The sequence below is a fragment of the Diabrotica virgifera genome, chromosome 2 (assembly GCF_917563875.1).
Source record: "Diabrotica virgifera virgifera chromosome 2, PGI_DIABVI_V3a".
NCBI classification, from domain to species: domain Eukaryota; kingdom Metazoa; phylum Arthropoda; class Insecta; order Coleoptera; family Chrysomelidae; genus Diabrotica; species Diabrotica virgifera.
In genome coordinates, this window is record NC_065444.1 from 278,311,471 (window position 1) to 278,324,508 (window position 13,038).

Here is a 13,038-nt window from a genome sequence, read left to right on the forward strand (position 1 = left end):
ACAACACGAAAGAAAGCAATTTTGTTTTTTGCCCCATAACTTTTTTCCACTGGGATATAGGTATAGACATTGCTTCATTAAAAATAACTTACATCCTTTCTCTTTAAAATGACGTTTAGTAGAAGTCTCTAAGATTTATATTTTCCGAAAGTTATGCTTTTTCAAAGTTTTATACTTTTAATGATTTTTGATATTTTTTATGATTATTTTTTTAATTTCTCATTGTGACTTTTTTTTCTTGTACATTTAGGTATATACATTGTATAATATAAAACAGCATATTTTCTTTATTTTAAAATGGTGTATTCCAAAAAAATCTAGGACTATTTTGAAACAAGATATCCGTAGAATATCCAAGCGTATCCGTAATTTGAAAAAATTTTAAAATTTTTATTTTTTTTTTTCAATTAGAAGAATGTAGTTGGATATTTTAACATAATTTTTCTCAATGACTCTTTTCGATATTGTGAAATATAAAGGTACTTTACTCCTGAGCGAAATTCATATTTTTTAACATACCTTACACTATTGATAAAATTTTATATCTGATGATTGCATTTTAGGTTTCATACTAGGTAGAGCATTTTATAACGACTAACTTTTTTTCTTTTTATAACTTTTTTATAACAATTTTTAAAATCAATACTAAAAAAGTTTTCCATATGGTTCCAACTTAGTGAGAAAAAGCATATCTTGTTTAAAAATAGTCCTAGAATTTTTTACAGTAGGCCATTTTAAAGTAAAAAAATGAGCTTTCTTATTTTTTACACAATGTACATACCCAAATATACAATAAAAAAGTTATAATGAGAAATTTAAAAATAATCGTAAAATATATCAAAAATGTAACAGAACAATGTTTGTGAAGTAACAAGGAAAATATCCCAAAATTGCTGTGAGTGGCGAAATTTAAAAAATCATATTTTGGAAATTGTAAATCATACGAACTTCTACCAAACGCCATTTTAAATAGGAAGGATGGAAGTTTTTTTTTCTGTGAAGCAATGCCTGTACCTATATCCCCGTGGAAAAAAGTTATGGGGCAAAAAACAAAATTGCTATCTTTCATGTTTTTTTCTTGTTGTTCTTTTGAATATATTTTTGTAAAAAAACATGCTTTTGACTTCAAAATGTGATATTTAGATAGTAAATTTAACCTGAAACAATTTTCCTGTAGACATGCTTGCAGTAAATGTGCACAGAACTCACCCTAATTCGCCCTGTGCCTAGGGGCCACTTCACCTCTTTCTCAAAAACGCACCCCTTTAAATGGTAACACTCCGCGATTTTTTCATATTTAGAGGTCCATTGACTATACGAAACAATAAAATCCTGTTAACGTTGTAGTTCTTTTCTAAAATACATAATCAATAGCCTATAAGAAAACGTTTATAAAAAATAGATGTCATTAGATGGAATAGAATGCAAACGATTGCAGATATATGCATATTTAGACATGTCATATAATATAAGCATACGTCATTATATTATTATTAATACACACCTAAACTTAAAATATTCCTCTACGCCCAGACACACTGCACACTTATGAACTAATTAGTATACACTGCGTAGGTAGGTAGAGTACACTCACTCAAATACAACACTAATGGTACTGATAAATCGATGTTCGATGTAATACACTTTTTTTCACTCAAATTTAGATCCGATAAAAGGTATCTAAAGTATTTACAGTATCAGATAACCCCGATTTACGTTTACTAATTTGTTTATCTGCGATACGGCTAAGTGAATCCGCGTACGAGTACTAATATTAAACTTGGACGCGTTTGAATGTCATTAACAGGTAGAATTAACACGGCGAAGGAGCGGCGATGATTGAAGTACTATTGGTAGGTACTATTAGCGGAAGGTTGGGAATTTCAGTCGTTGTTTACACATAAGAGGTTATTTTAATACATTCGTCGACAAAAACAATGCTTAGCAAATATTAATACACTGACAATGAGTTCCTTGTTGTTTTTATAAATAGAATTATTATGACAATGTTCGTATTTTTAAAGCTTTATGGGATATAAGTACCTATTAATCTTATTTCTGTATTATTGTATCATTCACTTATACATATTTTCCGGCCGCGATATTCATCGTTTACCCGGCTTTCTGCCAAAAATATAGCATTTTTTAGGGGCAAGGCAGTTTTTGTTTTTATTTGATTCAGAGTTGGACCACCATCTCCAGATAGCTATTTCTGGATATCATGCGTCATCGGTGGTGCTATGCAGTCACAACTCTGAACAGTTCCGGATTAAGAATATTGAGGCTCCTAGGCAAACCATGCTATGAGGCCCCTAAAGAAACCTGTGCCTTCTCCTTCCAAAATCTCGGATAACTCCTCCATCACCGAGCAGTATTCCTTAAATAAGTGGATAACTCTATTTAGTGCTGCTTGGTCTTTTGAGGAGTAGATCGTGGTGAACGGGATTGCTTACTTGAGTTTCATTTAAGCATTTGATCATAACTTCCCAACAGTGGGTACAGGCAGTACAGAAAAAAAAATTGTACATGGACTGAACAAACCCAAAATACGATATTGCTCCAATGCAACTTTCAGCAGCACTTACTCCAACAAAATTAAGTGAGTGTGCGGCACAACGAAAGTAAATTGCAAGTTTGTTAATTTTAGATAAATGAGCCTGGAGACTATTGTATTTGCCTGACATGTTTTCTGCATTGTCGTACGATTGTCCCCTCATGCCGTTTTAACATTAATGCCACAGTTTAAAAAGGTTAAAACAGCAGAAGAAAGATTTTCTTCACTATGGCCACTTATGACCTCTAAACGCCAATCCGCGAGAAGATAGAAACTTAACCACAGAGACTACTCTTTTGTAATAGGATTATGTTTAGGATTACGTTTCTAAAAAATATCGTAATAGGTACTATTAGACCGGGCGGTATCGTCGCCCCCGCTAGCGAAATTATTCCGATTCGATTTTTTTGCACAAACTTACTCAAAAAGAGGTACAGGGTGCCGGACGGTGCCGTGGTCGAAAAATTGTTTAAACAATTTTTTTAAACAAATTCACAAAAATATTTTTTTTATTTCGAACAATATTTTTTTAGATAATTTGGGTCATTCTGAGCAAAAAAGGTATCCTGTAATTTTTCTCTAAAGTTGATTGTTGTCGAGTTATATGCGATTTAAAATTTGAAAAATGCGAAAATAGCCATTTTCAAGGCTTGATAAATCGAATAAAAGTTATTATGAAATTCAAAAGTGACCAAATCAAGTTTCAAACCCCTTATTCAAGGTCCTGAAGAGATTTTTGTCGGTGTTTTATGACAAAGCTGTTATTTTTAATTATTAACAATTTAGCGCTATAGTCCAGGATGTATCGTCGCCCCCCTTAGTGAAATTATTCCGATTCGATTTTTTTGCACAAACTTACTCAAAAGAGGTCCTTATAATATATCCACAGGGTGCTGGGCGGTGGCGTGGTCAAAAAATTGTTTAAACAATTTTTTTAAAACAAATTCACAAAAATTATTTTTTCACTTCAAACAATTTTTTTTTAGATAATTTGAGACATTTTGAGCCAAAAAGGTCTGTCGTGATTTTTCTCTAAAATTGATTGTTGTCGAGTTATACGCGATTTAAAATTTAAAAATGCGAAAATGGCCATATAACTCGACGACAATCAATTTTAGAGAAAAATCACAAGAGACCTTTTTTGCTCAGAATGTCTCAAATTATCTAAAAAAATTTGTTCATAGTGAAAAAATAATTTTTGTGACTTTGTTTAAAAAAATTGTTTAAACAATTCAAAAAGGGTGCCGCCCGGCACCCTGTGGATATGTTATAAGGAATTCTTTTTGAGTAAGTTTGTGCAAAAAAATCGAATCGGAATAATTTCGCTAGCGGGGGCGACAATACAGTCCGGTCTATAATACCTACATGGCTGTTATATTAATTATTATAAGTGAAAAGTTAGCAGCTAATTAAAATACAATTAAAGGAAAACATTTTAAAAAGCAATATTTTTATCACTGAATATATTTTCGTTTCGTATAATGACTAATATGCTAATGAGTTTTTTTTGGGTACAAATACCAAGTGTAATAATTGACGTAAATTACAAGTAGAACTAATTGATTTTGAACGAGCGATGATGCATTTATAATAAAAAGGTATTGTTATTATGGAGTATTTTGTTTTTGAATATAATTTACAATCTACTATAATATACCATATAATATACCATATAATACTAATAATCACAATTTTATGTATTTCTACTGACTTTTATTTTTAGACGGTTATTTAACTGGATTGGATTACATAACAAATTCATATTATATATTATTATTTCCCATTTTTAACAGAAAGAATCAACTTGGAACTCAAGAATACCACTATCAAAGTTCTTTTTATTAAACCCAAAGAAACAGAAAAAAAGAATGGATGAATATAGAAATCTTGATAGTCCAGGCTTTATCGTCACCCCTGTTAGGTAAATTATTCCGATTCGATTTTTTGCACAAACTTACTCAAAAAGAGTTCCTTATATCAAATCTACAGGGTTCCGGGAGTTGCCGTGGTCGAAAAATAATTGTTTAACAATTTTCTTTAAACAAATTCACAAAAACAATTCTTTCATTTCAGACAAAATTTTTTAGATCAATAATTTGGGCCATTCGGTGCAAAAAAGGTCACTTGAGATTTTTCTACAAAATTGATTGTGGTCGAGTTATACGTAATTTAAAATTTGAAAAATGCGAAAATGACCATTTGCAAGGCTTAATAACTCGGTTAAAATTATTATAATTATAAAAGTCAGAAATTGACCAATTCAAAGTATAAAGCCCTCCTACAAGAGCCTGAACAAATTTTGTCATTATTTTATTACTAAGCTGTTATTTTTAATTATTATTAACAATGAGCGCTAAAAGCGTATTGAGACGACCGTCAATGTGCATCTCTTTTGCATCTCTTGCATCTCTTTTGCACTCACCATTGACGGCTGCCTAAAACAAGCTTAGCGCTCATTGTTAATAATTAAAAATAACCGCTTAGTAATAAAACAAGGACACAAAATTCTTCAGGATCTTGTAGGGGAACTTTATACTTTAATTTGGTCACTTTCTGAAATTCATAATAATAATTTTTAAACGAATTATTAAGCCTTAAAAATGACTATTTTCCCTTTTTTCAAAATTTAAATCGCGTATAACTCGACAACAATGAATTTTAGAGAAAAATCACACGAGACCTTTTTTGCTCAGAATGACCCAAATGATCTAAAACAAATTGTTCAAAGTGAAAAAATAATTTTTGTGAATTTGTTTAAAAAAATATTTAAAAAATTTTTCGACCACGGTACCGCTTGGCAACCTGTGGATTTGTTATAAGGACCTATTTTTGAGTAAGTTTGCCCAAAAAAATCGAATCAGAATGATTTACCTAACGGGGCAACGATACAGCCTAAACTATGACAAAAAGAAAGAACACGAAGAGTTAAAGATATCGACTAAAATTAAATTAATAAACACATAAAAGAAGACAAAGGGTCTATTGAATAAAAAGAAGTATTTGCTTTTACTTCCTCGTATTTAAGTAATTACTTAATAGTAATTGAATAAAGCATTAAAGAAATGACTTTATTCAATTAGTATTAAGTAAATACTTAAATACTTGTAAGTAAAAGCAAATACTTCTTTTTATTCAAAAGACCCATTGTTCTCTAGTATTTTTTTTTTTGAGGTAAAAAGAGCCGCAAAATTAGCTTACAATGGAAACACAGCTGAATCAATAATTTGTAATAGAGATAATGAAAATTGTGAAAACGGAAGCACACCATTGCTTCTTATATTTTTAATAACATCCTCAATACGTCAGGTACCCCTGCATCAAGTTTTAGAATTAATAAATGCAAAATCTAATAATTACTAGCTGAATTAACTTTCTTTCAACCAAATTTCAATGTCTCCTATGCTAAAGTCAATATTTGTTTCCCAAATTTTGACAATAAAAATCCAGTTGATTTTCAGCATCAGATAGCCAAGGTTGATAATCTAAGCAAGATTCTCACGGATGCGGATGGTTCAAAATCAAGATTGGGAGTCGGTTGTCCTGTATATATTCAGGACTACCAAGCTTTCCTAATGCTCAAATAAACGATGCAAAAATGGTTGCAATTTATCGAGCTCTAGAATAGGCTCTCAACAAAAAAATTTCTAACCAACAAGTTGTAGTCATATCAGATTCAAGGTTTACGGAATTATCTTTAAAAAACTCAATTATATATTATAAAAAACCAACTAAAGCTGCTATCATTTCCCGTGATTATTTTTTGAGAGTAAAAATTTCAACCTCCGAGAAGGGATGCCAACTATCCCAGGAATATAAGCACACAACGACACCATGTAACTTACATTTTTTGACTAATTTCCTACCAACTCAACTGTAAAAAATTTAGACAAATCGATGAAGTTAAAAAAAATAGAAGGGGAAGACAGTACAGTAACTGAAATATTTTTGATATTAAAGGATTTTAAATTATGAAGACATACGTGAAAGGTGCGGTATTGGAAGGACCTTAGACAGACTTGAAACGAAACAGTTATCGTGGTTCGGACATATTGCGAAAATGAGTGAAGGTAGAACTGTAAAGAGGGTAAGAGGAACAAACGACGAAGAGGCAGGCCAGCAAGAACATGGAACGCGGATATTGGAAAGGCTGGCATGAAAAGAAATATTGGGTGGAGAAAAGCAGAGAGGCTAGTTACTGACCGAAAGGCATGGAGACGTCTGATTTCTCCACTTACCGCGACACCGTAAGGTACACGAGGACGGCTTAAGTAAGTAAGTTTTCTTCTTAACGTGCCCTATCAAGTGCCCTTGACGTTGGCGATTAACATGGCGAAACTGTCTCTGTCTCGAGCTATTCTAAATAGTTGTTCTGCTTTCTTTATTCCTGTCCACTCCCGGATATTCTTCAACCAAGAGGTCTGCTTTCTACCAATTCCTCTGCGTCCTTCGATTTTACCCATCATAATAAGTTGAAGAATATTATACCGATCTCCCCTTACTACGTGTCCAAAATAGGCCATCTTTCTATATTTGATGTTATCAAGCAGCTCGCGGGCAGCATTTGCTCTATTAAAGACTGCCACATTTGTCAACATAGCCGTCCATGGTATTTTCAGTGTACGTCTGTGCAGCCACATTTCAAAGGCCTCTAAACGATTAATGGTGGATATTTTTAAGGTCCATGCTTCGACAGCATACAAGAGGACTGACCAAATGTAACATTTAATCATGCATTTTCGAAGTTGAAGTTGTAAGAAGTTATCATTACAGAATAATGACCTCATTTTAAAAAATGTCGTGCGGATCTCGATTCTACATTTTATCTCTTTATCTGTATCTAGTTGTTCAGTAACATGGCAACCAAGATATTTAAAACTGGGTACTCTTTGAATTATATGACCATCAACATACAACCGTAAATATTGATGGACCAAACGGCTAAATACCATGTATTTTGTTTTTGAGCAGTTAATGTTTAGGCCAAACTCTCTTCCCATTGTGTCAATGGCATTTAAAAGGTGTTGTAATCCATTCATATCATCACTTAAAATAACTGTATCGTCTACATAACTGATTGTATTTATCAGAATTCCATTAACTTTCACACCCCATTCCAAATTATGCAGCGCTTCCTTAAATATTCTATCTGGATATAAATTGAATGACAGTGGGGCCAGTATACAACCCTGTCTGGCACATTTTAATTTGTGATGTTGTACTCGATCAAAGTAAGTAAGTAGGATTTTAAATTCTTGTTAGTTATTATTATATATTGATCTAAGAAAGAGATAATGATATAAATGATTTGCGGTTTTTTATGTTACTGTGCTCAATTATCCTCGAGTACAGTTAATAATTGATAAAGAAAATACCACGTTTCAAACTCGTCTCATGCACATATCTGCAAATGGTATACAATAATAAAAACCATTTATTATACAATTAAATTATTGATTCGTATCCTACATTGTACAAGGTAATCTTAAAATTAATCCATGAGAAAAAATACAAGAAACAAAGTACTATTTTGAAAATCCCCAAGAAGAAATCCTTGGGGAAATCCCCAAGGAAAAAGAAAAAGGGGTCGCCCAGCACAAAACTGGAGAAGATTAATCATGGACGAGATAAGAGGTCAAGTAAAGTCTTGGAATGAGGTGAAGATCTCAGCGCAAAACAGAACTCGATGGCTCTATGCTCCAGTTAGGGGCTCAAGAACCTTATGTTAATTTCAAATTACTTACGTAGTGCAATATGAGCTCCTTCATCCGGCGGATAGTTTCTTTTGACAGAATTTATCACAGGAATCGCTAATGAACGAAGACCCATTTCTTTGGCCTTCTGAAGAACATTCCTAAAAAATTTAATTACTTGTTAAAATAATAATTTTAATTAGTCAAAAGAGGCAGGATTCAGGCAGGTTTCAGTTTAGTGCCTCTACACAGGTGCTCCTATGAGGCTAAGTTAAAGAAGAAATACGTATAAGCACATAGTAGAGGTCTGCACTGTAATCAAATCTGATTCATCTTTACTTTCATAATCATTTTACGTTCGTAGTTACATACTCTGACAACATTCGAGCATCGACGTCTTCGCGGTGACCTAATTATGTCTTTCCGTATTTTAAAATACAATATTGGAAACATGAATACCATGTTTACTCTAAATTCTAAATCAAGACGAAAGACTAAGAGGCCATCGTTACAAATTAAAGAGGGAACAGACAACAGCAAGATCCAGGGTGAACTTTTTGCCGAACAGAATATTTAATATCTGGAATAACTTGGACCAAGATACCATATCGGCACCTAGTGTAAACATATTAAAAAATAGACTTCATTGTTCTTTATTTGATTTATAATAGGACATTATTATTTTTAGGACTGCATTATCTACTGTTTCCATAATTTTGTTATCCATCTTGATCCTAACTTGAGAATTTGTTATTAATTTTATAATGAAATGTTTCTTTGTTTTTGGGCATAATAGGAGCTCTGCTCTTACTTATTTAGTAATAATAATAATAATAATACTCAATTAATTGGACTCCATGGATTTGGATTATTAAAAATTTGAAGTAGCCCCAGAGGTAAAAATTAATAAAGGTCATTACACCTAGAGTAAAACTCATTTATACTAATCATGTTAGAAGTTTTTTTAAAAAACAAAAATAAACCTTTTTTAAACACTTCAAAAAAGGTGTAATGAATTTTCCCCGAAAAGAGCTCTGTTTTTGGGTTATTTCAAATTGAAATATTCGATTTGGAATTTGACGAAGAAGAACCTACTTTTCATTAGATACAACTCTGCTTCTACTTAGTCTATAGACCTCATGCATGCATACACCATTTTTTTCAGTTTTTTATAAGCTATATTTTTGCTAAGAATATTTTTTTTGCTAAAATACTTACTTCTTGACTTAACTGCAAAAAACCGTCCAAAAACATGTTTTTTTTTGTTAAAAATGAACATAGTCACTCGCAAATAATTCGAAAAATATTAACTTAGTGAAAAAGTCTAAATTACTTAAGTTACTTAGAATTAGTCATTTGATACAATTTCGGACTTATTTTGAACGTATATTTTTTCACTCCCGAGAAAATATTTTTCACCCCGTATTTTCCAATTTTTATAAAATGGAGGGGAGGTAGAATTGTAAACTTTTCCTTATATAATAATAGACAATTTCAACTACCTATTCCCAAATTTTCATCCTTCCTTTATTTTTTTGGAGGTTTTCGTAAAATTTTGTGTTCCCTGATCGGGCTATAATATTGAGGTCCTACGTAGAATAGAGCTCAAACTAGAATATATCTTGGAATGAATAGATATATGGCTTGTTGCAAATCATTTTTAAAGCAAGATATTCGGAAAGAGAGGAGCACGATGAAGAATATTTTAAAAACCTGCGAAAGTAGTTTCAAAACCTGGTTTCAAGACCTATATAGTGGCTTCAAATCAAGAAGTGGAAAACAAGGTATCCAGGACAATTTTATAGAGGCCTAAGATCCGTTTTTAAAACAACCAGGTTGCCTATGGATTAAAAACGTCAGGGAATTGACCGAAATGGATATGTATAGAGAGTGTACTCTTGCAATCATTTAAAAACTTTTATCAATCACTGTCTTAGAAATATAATATCATTATTTTCGGAAAACTGAAACTATCATTCTTTTATTGTTAGGATAATAGGAAAAACCACAATAAATATGTCGAAACTCTGCTTTCTGAGTAGCTGCAACTAATGTCGCAATCCACCAGATACATTTTAATTTAGTTCATAAATATTTACAGTCAATGACTCATCTTTGTTTGGAATGTTTACTTTTGTTCATTTTTGGTATTTTGCCTTGAAACCACATAATTAAAAGATAAATAAGTAAGTTAAGATAACAAATAACTTAACTTACCTGTAACAAGTGTGTAGTGTGTTTTCCGATGCGGATTTGTATTTAATATTGTACTTGGGTCCTACGGTGTGAATAATATATCGAGCTGGCAGTGCATGGCCTTGGGATACGCGGACCTCACCGGTCCCACATTCTAAAACGCAATAAAAAAATCACCAAAAAGAAAACATTAATAAAAAATCTTTCTATTTTTTAAAGCGTTTTTATATACTTGGCTTGGTTGATGTCACTGCCTCCGCAACATTTTGTAATCCATTTTAAAAATAGTTCTAGGCTACCTAGGTACCTGAAATTTTCAGAATACCTTAGAACTAGCTAACAATGCAATATTTAACTGCTATTATACAGTGTGATTGATTAGAGGGGTAAAGCTCTGTAAATCCGTTATAGTAGTAGATAGCAATAAAAGTTCATAACAAAAATTGTAGCTAACTTTGAACTTCATATTACAAAATTAGTTAGAATGTTACAGAGTGCTCGATAACATAGTGGCAGATCAAACTTATGTTTTTTTAAATGGAACTCCCTGTATTTTATATTCGAAATCTTCTTAACTTCTCCATTACAAAAATATAAAGATTTAGTATGTTGTACAGGGTATTTACAAAGTTATAACCAATTTTATATGAAAATGGTAACGAGTTTAACTCCCTGTATAAATAAAAATAAGCACAACGGCAATGGTTTATTGATGCCATATTTTTTAATTTATTGTTAAAATTTTCATAAATGATCGATATTGCTAATTTTCTTTATATTGAATACAGGGTGGGTCAAAACGCAAGTACAATATTTACAATCAGGTCCATGTATTTTATATCACTATCGAAAAGTACCATTACCGTACTTTAATTTTTATATGACATTCCCTAATGTCTAAATTTATTAGTTTTCGAGATATTTTCATTTTTCAGAGCAAATTATTAATTACGGGTCTAAATCTATCCAAATTTTAGGTAAGCCATGACTGAATTGTCTAAAACTGACAATTTACAATTACTGAATAACAATCTGTAATCAAAGTTGGCTATAATTTTTGTTATTAACTTGTATTGCTATCTATTACTATAACGGTTCTACGGAGCTTTACCCCACCAATCAATCACCCTGTATGGATAAATCGATTTTTTTTTATTTCAAACTATTTTAAAAATGTGACTAATGCTAAATTGATGGTGGGTCAGTGGCATTAGATTGCAGATCGAGAGTTACCTAGTTCGAAAAAGGCTGTTGCGTATCTTTTTTTAATTTTTTTAACAAATAATTAAAAGTTGATATACTTAAAATTCATATTTTATAAGTTAATTATTATATATAAATATTAAATATACCATTTTAAACAACCGAGGTATTATAAAAAGTACTTTTTTATACTAGTGTAATTTTTGGAATTATAATTTTAACAGTTAATACACCTACTAAAAATTCATATTTTATTCTTTCGAAACTTGTTGTGTCCTGTATATAACAAAACCGTGTTATTATAAAAAGTACTTTTTTATTATAGTGTAATTATTGGAATTTTAAGCATTTTATATCTTCAAATAATTTTATATTCTCTCCTATAAATAATAAAAACGTTTTATTATAAAAAAGTTCTTTTTTTTATAAAAGTATAATTATATTATAAGTTCGTTTCAAAATTTCATAACATTCAAGATGAACCGATGAGCGTCAGGAAAGTCCTCGTTCCGATAGCAAACGCTTATGTTATCATAAGTGTGTTATCACCTTAATCATGTATCATTGTATCAGATGCTTGGAAGGTAAATGGTAAGAGATGACCGGGAAGAAGACGTATTTCCTGACTTCAAAATTTACGAAAGTGGTATAACACGACTACCAGTGAAATGTTCCGCGCTGCGGTAAACAAAGTCAGGATAGCCATGATGATCGCAAACATCCGGAACGGATAGGCACTTTAAGAAGGATCGGATGCTTAGGCTTAGATTAACAACTTAAAATTAAAAGCTGGAATTCCGCTTACTTTACTTGTTTGAGTCTGGATCCGACTACAATTTTTCTGCCCAGTATCGGGCTAGAAATACGTCAAAACACGTGGCGCCAAAACGCTTCCTTGAGGTAGGCCATTTTTTGAGTTCTCCATTTGCTCTTATTTTCATTTGGCACAACGACAACATCAACATAGAAATGTCTATTACACAACAGTGACTTAATGATCTTTACCAGGCCATAGTCAAGCAGTGTTACAGATCTTAGTTAGCAAGGTTCTGTGGTTTATTTGACTGTATGCCGCTGTGAGGGCTATCAAGGCTACACCCACTATCTCTTTCTGTTCAAATCCCTCCTCTATAAACTCTGTTAAGTTCAGTACTTGGCCTGTGTGTTTTTTACCACTCTGTCAAGAGAGAAAAATTGCGGAAATTATGGAAGAATTTAAAATACCTACGAAGCTAAAGAAATGAAACTAGTTACGATGACATTGAAGCATACGACCTGCAACGTAAGAGTAAAAGAGAGAACCTCAGAAGATTTTGCAGTCAGATCAGAACTTAGGCAAGGAGACCCACTATCAACGCTAATATTTAACATGATACTAGAAAAACTGATTAGAAA

General features: G+C 31.9%; 1 protein-coding gene across 1 annotated transcript in view; it reads right to left on the reverse strand.

The window, feature by feature from the left end:
* Positions 1-13,038, reverse strand: part of LOC114331990 (protein GDAP2 homolog) — a 301,926-nt gene that overhangs the window by 137,501 nt on the left and 151,387 nt on the right. Inside the window, exons 4-5 of the mRNA XM_050644685.1 lie at positions 10,462-10,594; positions 8,296-8,405 (exon numbers count right to left, since the gene is read on the reverse strand). Of these exons, the coding sequence (XP_050500642.1) occupies positions 8,296-8,405; positions 10,462-10,594 (243 nt within the window). The remainder of the gene's footprint in view (positions 1-8,295; positions 8,406-10,461; positions 10,595-13,038) is intronic.